Source organism: Xyrauchen texanus, chromosome 22 (genome assembly GCF_025860055.1).
Source record: "Xyrauchen texanus isolate HMW12.3.18 chromosome 22, RBS_HiC_50CHRs, whole genome shotgun sequence".
Lineage (NCBI taxonomy): Eukaryota > Metazoa > Chordata > Actinopteri > Cypriniformes > Catostomidae > Xyrauchen > Xyrauchen texanus.
In genome coordinates, this window is record NC_068297.1 from 22934910 (window position 1) to 22954944 (window position 20035).

At 45.2% G+C, this 20035-nt stretch overlaps 1 protein-coding gene across 1 annotated transcript in view; it reads left to right on the forward strand.

The window, feature by feature from the left end:
- adam12b (ADAM metallopeptidase domain 12b) overlaps positions 1-20035 on the forward strand; it is a 165662-nt gene that overhangs the window by 40396 nt on the left and 105231 nt on the right. The window contains exon 3 of the mRNA XM_052153684.1: positions 1690-1763. Coding sequence (XP_052009644.1) covers positions 1690-1763 — 74 coding nt within the window. The remainder of the gene's footprint in view (positions 1-1689; positions 1764-20035) is intronic.

Consider the following 20035-nt stretch of genomic DNA (forward strand, 5'->3'; position numbering starts at 1 on the left):
TGTGTCTTTGAGTCTAATTTCTTGTTATATAGCTCTCCGACAAGTCTTTCAGGTCGCCTTCCACAGTGTCTGGTACATCAGCAAAATACTCTGCATGAAAAATCTGCATTTGGCATTTGGTTCATTTCAAACCTTGTTCACCAGAAGTAGGCTGTACAATTCGGGAGAAAGGAAACTAAAACAGTGTCATTGACTTGAAGCTTTGCAATCGCACCCACATTTTCTATTGGAAAAGTATCTCTAGAAAGTTTTAAACGATGACGTTAGCATCCCTAATTTGCTGTCATCTGTGCTCTCTGAGCCATGTCTGAGCATAGATTTTAGATATACAAAGCAAACAAACTCCAACCACTACATCTGAAAAATCATGCCGATGCCAATAATGCACTTCGGTTTACGTCATCTGTCAAACACCGATATGGTGAAATAAGTTCCGGCTTCTAAATAAAAGAGCCAATCATCAATTGGAAAAGTCATCGCGTCACTGCAGATGTTAAACAGACCCGGAAACCGAAGTACAAGAATGGGACACGGCTGAATTTTTAAAATATGGACCCGAACACATACGGGTCTCGGGTCGGGTCCCTAGTCCTTGGGTTCAGGTGGACCTGTGAAGACCTCTACTGGAGTCTCTATTTCCACATTCCTTACAATAGAACCAATAACAAGGGCTCTTTCAACATGATTCTCAGTGGGTGCATCACTGAGTGGGGAGAATAGTTTGGAAACCCTAACAGGAACAGGAGAGTTGTGTCGCTTTTCTGAACCCTGCTGCAGGGGCTCTACAGCCGGAACCAAATTGTGTGTGTTCTTTTCTGTACTGCCCGTATCCAAAACAGTATCTACAGGCTTCTCGTTCTCACTGACCTCCACTAGCGTTTGGATGTGTGTATCTAACTTATTAACCTTCTCCATCAGCCTGACTAATTCCTTATGTTTATCACATGTGAATCCCTCACTGCTGATGGAAGAGGCTATTGTAAACATGTGACATGCAATGCAGGAAGAAATAACATTAGCGGATGCAATTACTTACCGCAGTTGTTTGTTGTTGTTGGTTGTTCCTGAGCGGTTAGGGTTTGAGATCGATGTTAATCCCTCATTCAATTGTTTGTTGTTGGTTATCCTTAATAAGCAGCCTGAATGTCAATACAGCACAATACAACCAACAAAATAATTTTATTGTATACTGTGTATTCTATATTGTGTGTATGTGTATTCTATATAATGTACATTGTATATTATTATTTGTGTATTGTGTTGTGTAAATCTGATGATTACTGTAAATTTGCATATGTCTCATCACTGTCATGACTGCTATGTTGCCCGGAACTACACCCAAGACCACTGTTGCACTTGTGTATATGGTTGAGTGACAATAAAGTGATTTGATTTAATTGGTTTGAATAAAACATGGTATTATAATACATGTACAAAAAACATGCTAATATCATGGTACCATGTCCAAAAAAACAAATAAAAAACTAAACAAAAAAAATGAAAACCATGGCTCCATGTCCCAATAAAATGGTGTTATAATGCATGTCCAAAAAAAGATGGCAATGCCATGTTACCATGTCCACATAAACGATATGTCCCAATAATGTTTTTTATGGGAGGTACAGGGTTTATTTTCAATTGTCTGAAACAGGAAAACAGGACATGAGGTGTTTGTTTTTCTTTTTTTAGACTCCTCCCGCTTCACTGCGCATCCTGATCCAAACAGAAGAACAGCAGATGATTTTGTCTGTGGAGAAAAACCAGTAAGTCTTCTTCACAGCATACACAAAATACCAGATTCACAAACAGGCCGGGGGAGTAACAGAATCTTATTACATACAATATAACTCTGTTACCTTTACATTCAAATGTCATATTTCAACCCAATATCAGAAAACAAATAAGAAATGATAATTTCCATGATTATTGATTACTGATTGCATTAAATTGTTAGAAGGTAGTAATTTGTAATGGATTACAGTATCAAAGGACCCTCCCATCTCTGCTCCAAAATCACTACACAAAGTAAGCATGCTCACTCATGCTGTATTTTTGTATGAATTCAGAAGTGTTTTTGTATGCACAGTATGTATGTCTTGTAGGGTACAAGACATACATACTGCGCATACAAAAATACTGTGCATACAAAAAAAACACTTCTGAATTCTAATCTCATCTGAGGTAGACACACATTTCCATTTTGTATCACTCATCTCTTTTCGACTCAAGCAGTGTTGAGGAGAACAGATCTGTAACATTTGTCTTGCCCCTGGCTATCATTCTACTTGTCTGTGTGTTTGACTAGACAAGTCTACTTCCATCAACTTTGCTGCTTATTCTGGTGTGGTGGCAACTGATGTAAAATAAGTAGAATGCTTGCTTTATTTTTCAGTGTGTTCATATGGGTTTGGAGTTTGTATGTTAGTCTAATGCAACTTCCCATTAAGGTCAACACAAAATCAAAATTGACCTTACTTAATTTTTAAATAGACATTACCTATTGTGAATGATTCATTTCTGCACATTATTCAAAAATAAATAAATAGATAAAAATAAAATGTATTTATTTATTTATTTACGTCATCAAAATACAAGAACTAGCATTACTGACGTCACCAAGCCCTCTTAATTTCGCATGACATTACATTTTGAAAACACTTTCAAACACTTAGTAGATTAAAGAAAGTAACTGAAAGCTACATCAAGGTCTAGTTCTTTATTTTCCCCTTTCTCTCTCCATGTCTCTCTTTCATGAACTTTCTGCAGTATGTGAAATACAATTCTTGGCTTTGTCGGTGTAACAGGTAAAGTGTCTGCTTAAGTGAAAGGAGGAGGCGGAAACCGGATGAGCAGTCAACATAAATTGTTAAGGGTGTAAAGAAACTGAAACATAACATAAAATACACGCACTCACACAGCGGCTGGCTGTCTCTCTCTCTCTCTCTCTCTCGAACTGGTTCCTCCAGCTCGTCTTTATCCCCTCCTGGCTGATTAAGGCAATTCAGCCAGGCCATGCCCTCCTCCTCATTACAGTCGGGTTCTTATTTGAACCCAAGAGTGTGTGGCATTTTAGAGTTAGAGAAAGAGAGAGAGAAAGAAAGAAAGAGAGAAAGAGCAAGCCAAGTCAGAGAAACTCCAGGGATGAGTGTCCGGGGACGTCTGATATGGGCTGACCTTCTCTGTACATTAAGAGTTCAACTCTTTCCCACAGCAAAAACACACAACAAACAACATCATCATTCATCCACATATATACAAACACAGTACAAAGGACAGACAACTACTTTCTCTGCAATGACCGTAAGGTTTTGTCTGCACATCACCACAGTATTCTTAACTAGGGATGGGAATCAGCTGGCGATATTAAATCGATATTTGTGTCACAACACAATAATAGGTGAATTGATTTATAACATATAAACCTTTCAAGACAGACCAACTGTACTGTGAGCTTTGAGCTTGTTAATCACTGCATACACTTCTGTTCAGTCTACATTATTTTAACTTATTGCTTACATTTAAATAACTTACATTATTTTTTAACACTTTCCAAGACCCTGAAGATAACAGCTCCACCAATCAGAGAATCACAGGCAACAAAGCACACCAAAAAAAGCTCTTCAGTGACCGCCCACTCACATAACATACTGTGAATCATGCAATTGAATCAGTCACTGTATACTCTCAAGCTACTTATGTATGTCTGTATAATTAGCAATACAATTTAAATATATTGTTTCTATACATAATCAACAACTTCAAATCAATCATTTTATAATTTCCATAGTTTTTATTCAATAATGTAATTTACTGTGCTTCATGTGATTGCAGGACATGCACTCATTAAACACATTTAGTACATAGTCTTCTACCTTTGTCTTTTTATTAAATATTAAAATTATTTTTTTCTTCACATCAAAGTTTGTAATGTGTTCACAAAAGTGAATTCCAAAGGTTTTTATTAAAATAATTTTCACACATGCAAGGTGAGTCACTGCAGGCTTGTGTCACTGGTCTTATTCAACCTGCCATACAAAACGTGACTTTAATGCATTTACTGTAGTTGTTTTCGACAATGCATTTGATAAAAGAGCTTTGATACAGCAGATCCCATCTCTCTCTGCCACCACAGTCATTTGTCTACCCTCACTCTGAACTCATTTTCAGATGAATTCTTTTGATATTCATTGATCTTTACCCCATGGATTTCTCATCCCTTTATTACCTTTCCACAAACCAACATTACAACATCCGAATAAACTGCCTTGAACTCTCTTTATCTTGTAATGAACAGAAAAAAACTGACACTGAATGCTCATACAATCAAATCAAATGGCTTAGGACTGTGTGCGGTGATGATTGAGGCTTCAGAGTTGACTGTCAGAGAGATTTGTTCATAGCCTTTAATCAGCAGCTGCCCAGCACAGTTGCAGCATTGCTTTGCTGAATTTACTCAACTCTCTTAAGGAGCATGGTCCTCTCAAGAAGACTATGGCAATGCACTGAGAGAAAATACATATCCATTTGATTTGCTGTAAAAGCAGGCTTAGTAGTTTTGTAAATAATGATTTACTACCAGAATTCACATGGAGCTTTCTGGTATTTTCTGAGCAATCTGACTGACAGAGTGTTTTGCGACTGCTATCAGGTCTTTCAATAACATATAACATGTGACCAAGGGCAGCCGATGGACTTTTTTATGCCCCCTTAGGGTAAGATGGTGCCTCGCAGGGGGTTGATACCCTCCGCAGACTGTGTAACCTGCGTATAGGAATTGGCGCCCTTGGCTGTTGACTGAATTTCATAATTTACTACTGAAAAGTCTCACTTTTGGTGCCACTCTGTGGAAACAGAACCTCACACATGCCCACACTTTCAAAAACACTCCCAGCTTTGGCCACTGAGGACAGTGATTCGAATTTCTGTAAGGACAGTCAAATTTCAGCTCAAGAACTTTCAACCTAATGTCACAGAATTTACCACAACATCGGTCTGGTTGTTCATCAGGTAGGGCCGAGTTGTTGAATACCTAATTGGCTTTGATATGTCAATGTAGGTCATATTGTTGTGTGCACATGGTTTTGACATAATAAAGACAATTTCTGAATGATGCATTTTTACTTCTTAATTTGGGATGACTTTGGAGGGAGCTTTGCGAGTGAACATTAGAGAATGTCTACAGTATGTACTACACCAGACGTTTTGATTTTAAATGACCAAGGACAATCCTATATTCCATAGTGTGCTATTTAAAATGTTCTATTCTAAAATTGTTCATTCATAGGTATTCCTGAAGTTTTCTGCCTTTATTTAGACTGTAAATCTTGATAATGACATTGGAGTCAACATCCCAGACATCAAATCTGCCAAAGTCCAATGATGCAGGAAGATTAAGCAAGTGGCTTATTCTGGTCAATGCAAACAGCTGTTACAGAGGAAGAGACTGAGCGTGTGCCATTCAAAGACTTCCTTTTATTCAGTCAAACAGGAAAGAGCTTAGCCAAAGCTCACAAAACATGTCATTGCAGTGACTACTACAAACATTACCATAGAAACTTGGGTCTATGAAGGGTGGGAAAGAGAGTTTTTTCTGTACATGCATGGCTTTTTTCACACTATATACTCTGAAGTCAGGGGTCAGGCTTTAGCAAAATTAATTAAACGAGTCCAAACACTATTACCAAAGGAACATTAGCATCCCCCTGCGATTCTGTATGGAAGCAAGGAGGGATTCTAATGAAGAGGGAGTCCTTGAGCAACACGCACAACCGCACGCAAACATAAACACACATTAAAAGACCTTTAAACGTGAGGCCACAGACAAATTCTACATATTCGTTTTTCTAAGGTACAGGTGAAGGGATTCTGCTCTTCAGAAAATTCTCAGAATTGATGGCTATACATAAAATACCTAGAAAAGGTGAAGGTACAAGGTTACTGTATACATAAAGTGTGCTTGTATTATTATACGGCATTCAACTCAACATGTATTGTTGGGAAAGGAGGCTGCCTTTCACCAATTTGTTTGTTGCTCTGTAGAACAGATGAACAACACAGAAGGATAAAAAGTTGGAGAGAAAGATGGAGCGAACACCGAAAGATGGAAAATGGCAGATGAAGTGCACACAGTGCCACTTGTGCAGACTTTCAATTATGGACTTGCTTGTGAACTCTCCCTCTGTTACAAATGACTCCTCTCAGAGGCTTCAATTATTTCTTCTGTCTTCACGCTAAAATTAATGACATAGTGTGTAGTGTGTAATCAGGGGTTGTAGAGTGCATGAATGTGGGGAAAGCAAGAGAGAGAGAGAGAAAATAATCATAGTACAAAGTTGATAATAAGAGATGTACAGTATGCTATGACAAAGCAGGACCACACAAACAAATTGTACAAATTGTGTAACAATTCTGACCCAATCAAACCTGTCAAACAACAAAAGAAATTGTGTGATTAAGGGTCTAACATGGAGGTGCTCTTCTGCTAGCTTTGTTTGGAACATATGCAGTAAAGATAATAGTTGCGGTTGTGTATATAGTTAAGCAATAAGTTACTAAGGGCAGTGCTATACTGTGAATCATGATACACTTAAAGGATTGTTAGGCATGAAGTTTGTTGTTAGGAAGCACTTGTGCTAAAAAGACAGGCTGAATATGAATGCTGAAAACATATTAGCATGGTGCTTGCATCCAGGACTGGAACAATCTGCTTTATAATTGTGTCATTTGTATTTTTTAACATTAAATGTGTATTTAAAACTATTATTTATATGAATTTTAAAACCAGGTAAATGTATTTCCCTGCCATCTTTTCATATTTATTTTTTGCAGAAGTATCTTGCTGTTTATGGAGGCAATTAACATGTTGTCTCCTGCAGAATCCATCCCCTCCCTTGGCCACTCCCCAATTACATTGTAAAAGTGTTTTTGTGTGTTATGTTCCCCCCTGATCTTTTCATTTGAATGCTTAATATGTAAAATACATGCAAGAGCATTAGACAAGAACTACTTGATCTCTGATGCTTTTGACCTTTACAAAATGGGTCAGCTGTCAGGGGTACAGAATGTGAAGCAGAAAGAGTGATGAGAAGAGGCTTGCATCAGTGCTTTTGTGTGTCTGTGTGTTAGCGCATTACCCGCAGTAGGCGGCAAGAAATGAGATGGAGAAAGACAAAGCGAAAAAGAGAAAAACAGAGGGCGAGTTATGCTAATGCAATTTGGTTCTAACCATCCCTCAATGAAGCCACCACTGCTTGTTTGAGAAATTGTTTGGATCGGTTTGTTGTCAGCAGGCTGCTGAGATGACAAAGAATAGAGAGCATAAGGGTGAAATTGAGCGTTGCCAAGTATATGGTAAATTATGCTCTTCTGCATTATTTTTCATATGGGATTTATGATGTGTAATGTTCAGAAGAGTCCTTGACATTATTTATCTAGTCAGCCTATTTTCGCAGAAGTCATTTAAACTTTGGAAAGTGAGGACTTTGGAAGGTTTGCATGATTTTCCCAATAGATATATTTTAATAACCAAGTGTCAATATAGGTAATGTATATGCATTTATTCTATTGTTTGTAAACCCTCTCCTCAATGCATCCTGTCTTGAGGTTTGCAATGGTTATATATTAGACATAATATTTGGATCTATTTGTTTTGTTTTCTAAATTTCAATGTATGCAGACCTTTTTCTTGTCTCTGACAACTATAGACATGAAGAATATTGTGCTTCATGAGATGGGACATGATTCTGTTATTAATAGTAAACAACGATCAAAAAGGTACAGTAAATCCAGTGACACGTAATGGTAGAATTGTATTTTAACCAATCAACATCAGGGCTAAAAGAAAGCATATGAGCAGAGACTGTTTAAATGCAAATCCAGCTAAATCCAACCAGTGAATACAAATTTAAATATGTCATCCAATTAGAATTCACCAATTGTAGTTGCAAAATGGTAGGCAGAAGACATTGGGCAGGTTTTAAGTACACCCCAGAGCAGGAATTGCTGTTATGTCCTGTTAAGACTATAGTTTTCATTTGTGGAGGGCAGATTGGACAAGTATTCCATTTAATGTGGATTAAATGTTATTTTTGGAATGTTAACTCCATGTGATTTTCATTATGTTTGTAGTTCATATAATATTGCTTAGGATATCAGTCATCTTTTTTTAGCATCCAATCAGATTTATTTGAATTCATTTTTTGTTTAGTAAAGTTTTGATTGAAAAACCAGCTTAAAGAACAAAGATTTCATCACAGTCAGCTGGCTATTTAAAGGTTTCAGTCTCTGAGCTATTCAGCCTCACTTCCTTTTCCCAGGAGTCTTTAGCAGCTGACCTCTCCATGATCTCATCACTGAAGGTCAACAGCCAAACCAGGAAGTGATTCTTTTTTATCAACCAGATGTGGTAACAGCAAAAATCGAGGAAGCACATCAGTGAAAAACAAGTTTGTTTTTGTTTTGTTTTTTTCTCAGAAAGAGAGAGAGCTTGAGCTGACAAACAATGATTACAGTATTGTTTCCAATGGGAAGTTTTTCACAAGAAGCTGATAAGACCTGCTGAGAGCTGAAGTACATTTTGAGTGATAATTGCTGTTTTGTTGAAAATTTCTGTCCCATAACACTCATGCAACTATCTCTGTTCTGAAGAACTATGAAAAAGACAACTTGCACTGATTTCTTTTTTTACTTTTCTTGTTTATTTTTCTTGCTTTAGTCTAAAAACCTACATCTAGTCTGGTTTGCTGGTTTTAAATTAGTTAACATTAGTGATGTTAAATTATATTTTTGACTTTTCAGTCATGACAACTCTCTGAAAGATTTAGCATTTTAATGTGGGTTTGACAAATTGATAATATATTGGTCTTGGTGGACTAGATCTGCTACCCTGCTGCTGCTATTGCTGCTTATGCAAAGCACATACAGAGACTTGCTACTACTAGAACATACACAGACATACTACTGAGTTAAGCATGTGGTCATGCTGACAATTAGAACAACACAAGACATGCTAAGCATGTATGATATGCTGCTGCACAATTAGACATAAATACAATCCCTCAACAAAGAAGGAATGCTGCACAAACGCATAACACAATACAACCCTCCATCAGTTCGGCAGGTCACGTGATTCAAGCTTGCAATCAGCTGACGCTGATCATGATGTCTACCAATACAATTCAGATGCTTATCAGAGCGATTCCTCCATTTATTCATTGTCTTAGCTGCCTTTCAATTGTATGGATGCAAGGTGCACTTAACACCCTCCTCCATCCCTAGCTCTACATCTTGTATGACAGCTTTGCTTTTTTGTTTTCTTTACATCTGTGTTGTGTTCTATGCATTTTTGTTTGCAAATTTGGAATTTCTATCTTCAATGTGTTATTGCACCTTGTTCTAGATTCCAACTTGATATACAGTATTTTAAATTCTTTAAGTGTCCATTTAATGTATTACGCAGCAAATGATTGTACCACGTTGCGCTGCCAGAATGTTTTAAAAAGTGGAACAATATAAATTTATTCACTGCACTCCCTGCACTGTCCATGTATGACTGCATGGATGGGCAGAGAGTTTGCCCAGAACAGATGTTCTCATTGCGAGAACATGACCATGGCAACATTGCGGTAGCGGCTTTTTTCTTCCAGTGGAAAGCCACTTCAGCCATCCCTCATGTCGGACCTTCTGCCTATGGGTACGAGGCCGGCCTGGTTGACGCTGGAGGCGATTTGTGATCTCCAGTGGGTTCGGATCCACCGGGAAAATTCTGGTCCAGTTCTGGGATGAGACAGGCAACTCACCTCAGTGCCACCCTAATGTCTCTTTCGGAGCTTGCAAGATGGATGAGCTTTCATTTGCTGCATCGGAGAGCGCCTTGGTGATGTCGGACAGCGAGGACTCGACTGGGCTAGCGCCCTCTGGTATGCCCGTCTAGTCTGAGGCCGGTGCGGAGCTGACTGCCAAGCTGCCCGGGCTGCCGGAGTGGAACCCTCCATCAGCCCCTGCGCACTTGCGGCTCGATGATTGGTTCCTGGGTTCGAGGTGCAGCTCACAGCCACGCCCCACACACACACACACACACACACACAGTCCCTTTCTTCCTGGTGGTGCACGACTTCCCTCCGCGCGACGACACGGCGTGGCCCATCAGGCAGACGATGTCCACCTGACAAGGCACGCTTCCTGAACGCATCCATCTCCCAGATCGGCCTAGTTGGCGACACCGTCGAGGACTTTGCCCAGCTGTTCAAGAAACAGACTGAGGCGATACAGCACATCTTGCCCCAGTGCGTCTGACTGGCATCCCCCTGTGGCAGCGAAAGCACAGACGGCGTAGAGCCCCCCCCCTTAGGAAGCTGATGCCCCCCGCCTCACAGCCTGGTGCTGAAACCCAGAATAAGGCTCCTAAGTGCCCCTGAGGTGGACAACACAAGGAGGAATACGTCCGATGGAACCCTGGAACTGGTGACCAGATCACTCCGTACCCCAGTGGAGGGCCAGAAGGATAATCTTGTGCTCCCTTTTGTTTTGTGTTCGGCGCACCCTGGACGGGCTGCGGTACACACATTATCAAAAAAAGAGCGGTTTCGCTGACCTGAAGGATATGTACTTTCACATCTTGGTTTTACCTCGACACAGACCCTTCCTACGGTTTGCTTTCGACGCCAGGGCTTATCAGTACAAAGTCCTCCACTTCGGCCTGTCCCTGTCCCCTCGCGTCTTCACGAAGGTCACAGAGGCAGCTCTTGCCCCATTAAGGGAAGTCAGCGTCCACATACTCAACTACCTTGACAACTTGCTGATTCTAGCGCACTCTCGAGAGTTGCTGTGTGCACACAGGGACCTGGTGCTCAAGCTCAGACTGCCTGGTTCAGAGCATCCCTTTTCTCAGCATGGATTTACACTTGGTCCCGATGATAGCGTGCCTCACAAGCTAGTGCACACAGTTGGTGCTGAACTGTGGACAGCGGTTCCACTGAAACACTTTCAGAGGCTCCTGGGGCATATGAAATCCTTGTTGCCGGTCACGGCAATCGGGTTGATGCATATGAGACCGCTTCAGCACTGGCTTCATTCTCGAGTCACGAGATGGTCATGGCACCACGGCACACATCACATGGCTATCATGCCGGTCTGCCACCACTTGTTCAGCCCTTGGACAGACCCCTACAGCAAGTGTCAAGGCACATCATGGTTACGAAGGGTGCCAAGTTAGGCTTGGGTGCCGTGTGCAATGGGCATGCAGCCGCTGTCTCCTTGACAGGACCACGGATGGATTGTCACCTCAACCGCCTTGAGTTGCTGGCGGTACTGCTCACCTTGCGGAGGCTATTGCCATTGATCCAGGGCAAGCACGTGTTGGTCTGGATGGATAACACAGCTATGGTAGTGTATATAAATTGCCAAGGCAGCTTACATTCTCATCACATGTCGTAACTCAGCCATCATCTCCTCCTCTGGAGTCAGGTTGCTGCAGGCCACACACATCCCAGGCAGCCTCAACACTGCAGCGGACGTGTTGTCGCAGCAGGTAATGCTCATGGGTGAGCGGAGAATCCACCCCCAGGTGGTCCAGCTGATTTGAAGTTGATTCTGCAAAGCACAGGTAGACTTGTTTGCTCCTGAGTATCCTCCCACTGCCCACTCTGGTATTCCCTGATGGAGACGGCCTGGCACACAGCTGGTCCCGGGGTCTGTTCAAATACATGTTCCCTCCAGTGAGACTACTTGCATAGACCCCGTGTAAGGTCAGGGACGACGAGGAACAAGTCACCCTACTGGCCCACCCAGACTTGGTTCTCAGACCTCATGCTCCTTGTGACAGCACCTCCCTGGCAAAGTACCCTGAGGGAGGACCTCCTGACCCAGACCTCTGGAACCTCCATGTCTGGTCCCTGGAAAACTTAAGTGGTCTACTGCCCGCGATGGTAAACGTGATCACACAGGCCAAGGCTTCCTCCACGAGACAGCTGTATGCACTGAAGTGGCGTGTATTTGCAAGTTGCTTTCCTTCCTGCAGGAGAAGTTGGAGTTGTGGCTGTCCCCGTCCACCTTGAAGGTGTATGTATGCAGTGGAAAAAGGGTCAGGGACCTGAAGGCATTCTCTGTCTGCGATACTTGCCTGGAGTTCAGTCCAAAAGACTCTCACGTAATCCTGAGACCTTGACCGGGCTATGTGCCCAAGGTTCCCACGACCCCCTTCAGGGATCAGGTGGTGAGCCTGCAAGCACTGCCCCAGGAGGAGGCAGGCCCAGCCTTGTTATTGTTATGTCCGGTGCATGCTTTGCGCATCAACTTGGACCGCACACAGAGTTTAGGTGCTCTGAGGAGCCCTTTGTCTGCTTTGGCAGAAAGTGGAAAGGGAACGCTGTCTCCGAACAGAGGCTTGCCCACTGGATCGTGGATGACATCGCTTTGGCATACCAGGCCCAGGTGCTCCACACATGCCAGTTACTCCGGTAACCTCCTGTGATGTATTTTCCGTTGTACAGTCTCCCTTGGGCAGAGCTCTCTCTGCCCTGGTCACTGTGTTTGTATAGGTCCTCACCTTTGAGGCAGGACCTACCACCACACCTCTTCCATGTGCGGCTGGTGAGCCCAGGTGACGTATTGCCACATATTATCTCCCCTTCGGGCAGGATGTGGTCTCCACGGGGTCTTTTACCCCTGAAAGAATAGGAAAGGAAAATAACACCTTCCCCTGCGCATATATTGAGCGTTAAATGGCCCCAGCTGAATAACAAAATTCTCTGTGGAGAGAAAACATAGAGAGAAAAGGCGGCTGGTGCGGCCTGCTCCCATACTAGATATGTATCCCCCCCCCCCTCAGGGATATGGGGAACAATACAAAGTTTGTAGGGGTGTTGGGGAGGCTACGTGCAGTCTGGGTGCATCTACTATTGCTCACACAGTAGCCTGCTTGCACCTGCATCGGCAGCTCACATAACACAGTTTAGCTAGTTGTGGCATTTTGTATAAGGACCCTTAGTGTCAACGTCGAGTGAGTGACAGATAGGGAACGTCTAGGTTACTGTCAACCTCCATTCCCTGATGGAGGGAGCGAGACGTTGTGTTCCCCTTGCCACAATGTTTTACTACCCGCTGAATTATCCGGACCCTGTCTCGGCTCCTCAGCACAAAACCTGAATGAGTGGTTGCGAGCACTTCACTACAATGACACAATGCCTCCATCAGGTAACAGAGGTTACAACAGTAACCAAGACGATATACCACAAATACTTGTGTACTGTTGTTGCTCCGAAGAGCCATGTGCACCAAGTGTATGCTAGCTTGGAGTGCCTTGGTCTGCTTGGCCGAATGGAATAATGCGAATGACCTAAAAAAAATCTCTATGTGTACCTGGGCCTGTTTGGCTTAATGGCTTAAACGGCAAGTGACCTGACTCATAATTTGTACGTTGACCTGCAAAGCCCAGAGTTGATTTAACTACTGACTTAGCCTAGCTAAGTGTGGCTTTATTGAAACTAATGACCTAAGATAGCGATGTGTGCTAGTGCCTGATTTGGCTATGGCTTACCTTGATAAAGAAGCACTTCTATGTGTCATGGCCCAAAGCAGACCTTACTGTACATGCTCATAGTCCCAGTAACCACCTGATTAAATACTATTTTCAGAGAAAACAGAGAAAAATAAAGCAAATTTAGGCAAAGAGAAAGTATACAAGTGTTAGGAAGTCATTAGGGATAGTACTGATGGACACAGAAGGTGGGCCCCAGATGACGTGATTCACCTGTAATGGGTGAGACGCGCTCAACAAGCCATGTGATAAAATGTGCAGACTGACAGTATCAGACGCGGAGGCAACTTCGTACTCCTCCACCCGTATTGAATTGGGCATTCCAAATTGGGGAGAAAAAAAAGAATCTATCAGCTTTAGTGAGGAAAATCGATCACCGCTTAGTTTTAACACTGAGATCGGCCGATACTGATTCAATCACTGATTTTTCATGTAAAATTGCCCTTTGTTGCACTCTTACAAGTTATACGGTGCAGTTATGTGTTTTTGCTTCACACTGTGAAATTATATTCATTTTAAATGAATTGTGAAATGCTAATATTCATTTGAAATTAAAACAGTTATGAATAGTACTGTTTTCACTATCAAATATCATTGTGGCATACTGGCAACCAGTAAACAACATGAGGGCATCATACACAGCAGAGATACATAAAAAAATAAGAGATGTCTATTCCAAAGTTCCAAACCACTTCACTGACAAATCAGTAGTATCTATGATTTGTTTACAGTCTTTGACATTTTGTTGTAACGAGAATCACTCATTATTAAGCATCTGCATGAAGACACACTTATTAGTGGTATTGTTATAAACATACTGTATATCTCTTTATTTAAATCAGGGTTCTCACAAAATAGCGCTAGGATGAGTGACTGATGAGAGATTGAGAGCACCTGGAGTGGAGAGCGTGCATGTTGGAAAGTAAAACTAAAAGCAAACATAATAGCTTAACCTCTCCCTATCACTCCTCACACTGTCTAACTGTCATGACTCACGTTACATCACGTCTACTCAGATTTGTATTCACATCTTTATTTGTTGTTGTAATGATTACCCTGTCTTGTCTCTCTGTTGCCCCCTTGTTTTCTATCTTGTCACTTTTCACTTCTTAAGTTTTCACTTTAGTCCCTTATTTAATTCCATATTCCACCCTGTCTCGTCTCTCTGTTGCCCTCTTGTTTTCCATCTTGTCACTTTTTCACTTCTTAGTTTTCACTTTGTTCCCTTATTTAACTCCATAGTCCACCCTGTCTTGTTTCACTGTTGCCCTCTTGTTTTCCTTCTTATCTCTTTTAGTTGTCACTTTAGTCCCTTATTTGATTCCATAACCCTCTGTTAGCGTTCGTGTTCACTGTTCATTGTTTACACCTGCACTTGTTAATTTGCCTTTGGTTTCTGTTAATCACCTTGTTATCTTGTTTGAGTTCTGTTCTTTCATTGGCCACCTTTCCCATGTTTATGTATTTATACCCCGTGTCTTTGTTCTGTCTTTGTCGATCGTTGTTTGATGTCAACCTGGTGTGTGATTCTCCCTCGAATGCCCTCTTTGTTCATCTCGTGTTTAGTTTATACTTTTATGTTTCATTTCCCCATCGTGGGCTGTTCCTTTGTGTTTTTCCTGTGCTGTTCATTTAATAAAGTTTGAACTGCGTTTGGATCCGTACCTCCTCGTCTGCCTCATTGCTCAAACGTAACAGAACGATCGACCACAATGGATCCAGCAGTTTTTCAGGCAAATTACGATCTGCTCAGCCTGAAGCAAGGGGACCGACCTATTGAAGACCACATTCACGACTTCCTGGCTCTGGCAAACGTCTCTGACTTTCCAAATTACTCTCTCGTGGTCTTCTTCCGAGGCAACCTGAATGATGGGCTGAAGGAGCGGCTGCCACCGGCTACGCGCGACTGGACGCTTGACGCATTCGTTGAAGAGACCCTACAGATCTGCGGTTCTCATCTAACTGTGGACATCATCGAGGAGAACCCCGTAGCGCCTCCCGCAGAATTGACCCTCCATTCGCCCGTGGTTCGTCCTTTCGCGCCGGTCAACGAGCCAGCGCGGTCCTCCTCGTCTGCCCGGAGAAGGAGAAGACGGGCTTCCGCCTCCGGCCCGCGTGTCACGGTGGCGAGCTAGAGCCACGCATGTCACGGTGAGCGAGCTAGAGCCCACGCATGTCACGGTGAGCGAGCCCGAATCCTCGCCAACCACGGTAACCCAGCCAGAGCCTGAAGCCTCAACCGTCAGTGAGCCAGTGCCGCAAGCCTCAACCGTCAGTGAGCCAGTGCCGCAAGCCTCAACCGTCAATGAGCCAGCGCCTGTAGCCTCGACCGTCCCTGAGCCAGCGCCTGTAGCCTCGACCGTCCCTGAGCCAGCGCCTGTAGCCTCGACCGTCCCTGAGCCAGCGCCTGTAGCCTCGACCGTCCCTGAGCCAGCGCCTGTAGCCTCGACCGTCCCTGAGCCAGCGCCTGTAGCCTCGACCGTCCCTGAGCCAGCGCCTGTAGCCTCGACCGTCCCTGAGCCAGCGCCTGTAGCCTCGACCGTCCCTGAGCCAGCGCCTGTGGCCTCGACCGTCCCTGAGCCAGCGCCTGTGGCCTCGACCGTCCCTGAGCCAGCGCCTGTAGCCTCGACCGTCCCTGAGCCAGCGCCTGTAGCCTCGACCGTCCCTGAGCCAGCGCCTGTAGCCTCGACCGTCCCTGAGCCAGCGCCTGTGGCCTCGACCGTCCCTGAGCCAGCGCCTGTAGCCTCGACCGTCCCTGAGCCAGCGCCGGTAGCCTCGACCGTCCCTGAGCCAGCGCCTGTAGCCTCGACCGTCCCTGAGCCAGCGCCAGTAGCCATGACCGTCCAAGAGCCAGTGCCAGTGCCAATGGCCGTGACCGTCCAAGAGCCAGCGCCTCTCGAGCCCCCTAGGGCTCCGCCTCCCAAGTCTCTCAAGTCTCTCGAGTCTTCCAGGGCTCCTCCTCCCGAGCTTACCAGAGCTCAGCCATCCGAGTTTCCCGAGCTTTCCAGAGCTCAGCCATCCGAGTTTCCCGAGCTTTCCAGAGCTCAGCCATCCGAGTTTCCCGAGCTTTCCAGAGCTCAGCCATCCGAGTTTCCGAGCTTTCCAGAGCTCAGCCATCCGAGTTTCCCGAGCTTTCCAGAGCTCAGCCATCCGAGTTTCCCGAGCTTTCCAGAGCTCAGCCATCCGAGTTTCCCGAGCTTTCCAGAGCTCAGCCATCCGAGTTTCCCGAGCTTTCCAGAGCTCAGCCATCCGAGTTTCCCGAGTCTTCCAGAGCTCCGCCTCTCGAGTCTTCCAGGGCTCCGCCTCTCGAGCCTACCAGGGGTCCGCCCCTCAAGCCTCTCGAGCCTCCCAGGGCTCCACCTCCTGAACCTCTCGAGCCTACCAGGGCTCCGCCCCCTAAGCCTCCTACGGCTCCACCCCCAGAGCCTCTCGAGCCTCCTGCAACTCCGCCTACGGGGCCTCCTACGGCTCCGCCTCCAGAGCCTCCGATTGCTCCGCCTCTCGATCCACTCAAGCCTCTGACGGTTCCGCCCCAGAGCCTCTCGGGCCTTCCGGAGCTCAGCCTCTCGGGCCTTCCGGAGCTCCGCCTCTCGAGCCTCCCAGGGCCCCGCCCCTCAAGCCTCTCGAGCCTCCCAGGGCCCCGCCCCTCAAGCCTCTCGAGCCTTCCAGGGCCCCGCCCCTCAAGCCTCTCGAGCCTCCCAGGGCCCCGCCCCTCAAGCCTCTCGAGCCTCCCAGGGCTCCGCCCCTCAAGCCTCTCGAGCCTTCCAGGGCTCCGGCCCTCAAGCCTCTCGAGCCTTCCAGGGCTCCGCCTCTCGAGCCTTCCAGGGCTCCGCCTCTCGAGCCTTCCAGGGCTCCGCCTCTCGAGCCTTCCAGGGCTCCGCCTCTCGAGCCTTCCAGGGCTCCGCCTCTCAAGCCCCTCGAGCTTCCCAGGGCTCTACCCTTCAAGCCTCTCGAGCCATCCACGGCTCTGCCTTCCGAGCCTCCTCCTGAGCCTCCTACGGCTCCGCCTCTAGAACCTCCTTCGGCTCCGCCTCCTGAGCCTCCCTCAGCTCCGCCTTCTGAGCCTTCTACGCCACCGCCTCCCCCGGCTCCGCCTCCCGAGCCTCCCCCGGCTCCGCCTCCCCCGGCTCCGCCTCCCGAGCCTTCCACGGCGCCGCCTCCCAAGCCTTCTACGGCTCCGCCCACAGGGTACACCATGGCTCTGCCTGCCTCTGCTCCGCCCCCAGGGTCTCCTGCGGCCCTGCCTATGCCTCCTGCGGCGCCGCCACCCAAGTCTTCGACTGCCCCGCCTCAGAGGTCCTCCTTGGCTCCGCCTCACGCGGCTCCGCCAGCTCCCCCAGTGGCCACACCTCCCAGGTCCCCTGAACCGGCCATTGGCCCACGACCACCTCCCAGGCCACCGAAGCTGGCCTCTGTCCTGTGGCCTCCTCCCAGGGCTTCTGACCCTGTTCCTGTCCTGAGTCCTCTTCCCTGGCCTCCTGACCCAGTCCCTGCCCAGTGGCCTCCTCCCAGGCCCCCCGAACCGGTCCCTGTCCTTGCCAAGTGGCCAGCTCCCGGGCCATCTAAACCGGCCTCTGTTCTGCGGCCACCTGACCCTGGTCCCTTGACACACCCCCATAGACTGCTTTCCTGCCCTCTCGGCCTCCATGGTCTATCTATCTACCCTCTCCACCTCCCTGGACTGCCTAATGGCCCCCGCGGACTTCCTGCCTGCCCAGTGTACCCCCCCTGGTCCGCCCATGTGCCCACTTGTCTCTGTCTGTTTGCCCCTGGTGCCCTCATTTTGGTTTTTCTTTGTGGGTCTTTTTCGTCTTTTGTTGTTTTGATCGTCTGGAATCCGATCCTTAAGGGGGGGCTATGTAATGATTACCCTGTCTTGTCTCTCTGTTGCCCCCTTGTTTTCTATCTTGTCACTTTTTCACTTGTTAGTTTTCACTTTAGTCCCTTATTTAATTCCATATTCCACCCTGTCTCGTCTCTCTGTTGCCCTCTTGTTTTCCATCTTGTCACTTTTTCACTTCTTAGTTTTCACTTTGTTCCCTTATTTAACTCCATAGTCCACCCTGTCTTGTTTCACTGTTGCCCTCTTGTTTTCCTTCTTATCTCTTTTAGTTGTCACTTTAGTCCCTTATTTGATTCCATAACCCTCTGTTAGCGTTCGTGTTCACTGTTCATTGTTTACACCTGCACTTGTTAATTTGCCTTTGGTTTCTGTTAATCACCTTGTTATCTTGTTTGAGTTCTGTTCTTTCATTGGCCACCTTTCCCATGTTTGTGTATTTATACCCCGTGACTTTGTTCTGTCTTTGTCGATCGTTGTTTGATGTCAACCTGGTGTGTGATTCTCCCTCGAATGCCCTCTTTGTTCATCTCGTGTTTAGTTTATACTTTTGTTTCATTTCCCCATCGTGGGCTGTTCCTTTGTGTTTTTCCTGTGCTGTTCATTTAATAAAGTTTGAACTGCGTTTGGATCCGTACCTCCTCGTCTGCCTCATTGCTCAAACGTAACAGTTGTTCAATTCATTTTTACATATGTTTGCAGCATCTTTGTCCTCTCTATGTCTAACTGAACAGCGAGTCAGAATTATTACTGCATTGCCTCTTGAAAATGGGCACCTTAATATTTAAATGCTGAATTTATACACAGTTTTTAAACAAAAAGGCATTCATATGAATAACAGCATGTCTAAAATTAATTCACAAATGCTTTGTTATTTGCCAATGAAATCACCCTCCAGTGGCCACGGTGTCATGCTTCAAGGGCTGAACAAGTGCTCATTCATTAGAGTAGCAGTGTGTGTATGATTTTGTGAATGCAGTGATTCAAAAAATCAGAGTGACTATTTGCACCCCCGTGTAAATAGTATCTACCACACAGGGCAGCTATTTGCACCCCAATAGTCTGGTGAAACCACAGGAATATATAACAAACTAGACAATAGTGGCTGCAGTGGCATGGGGTGTAAAGACGGTCTTTATATTTCCTTTATTTCTATTTAAAATAATAGATAAAAATGAATATAAATGTTGATTTCATCGCAATGATTTGGTCACTGCGAATCTTGGGTTAGAAACCATAGTTTTAATGCAATTAGCCATGGTGTTACTACAGTAATATGGTGGTAATATTGTAGCCATGGTTAATTTTGTGGTTATTGTAAATTTACAACAAAGTACCATGGTGAAACTATGGTTACTGTAGAAAACCAAGGTCATTTTATCCAAGGTGAGGGTTAGGTTTAGGGGTAGGGGGTTAATTGAGTGTGTCTGTGGGACTCAAAATAAACACAATAAACACACTTCAGTGATGCCTATATACTGTATGTTAGTTTCTAAATATGGGTGCAAATAGTATCTGACACAGTCAGTATCTACCATAATTTGCACCAGGGTTGGGGTGATGTCCAATCCTTCATTGAAGAGTTGCGTTTTTGTCTCACCAGGGGTGATGGTCAGACTCGTGTTTATCGTCAAAGGAATGAGCGTTACACCGAGGCCTGT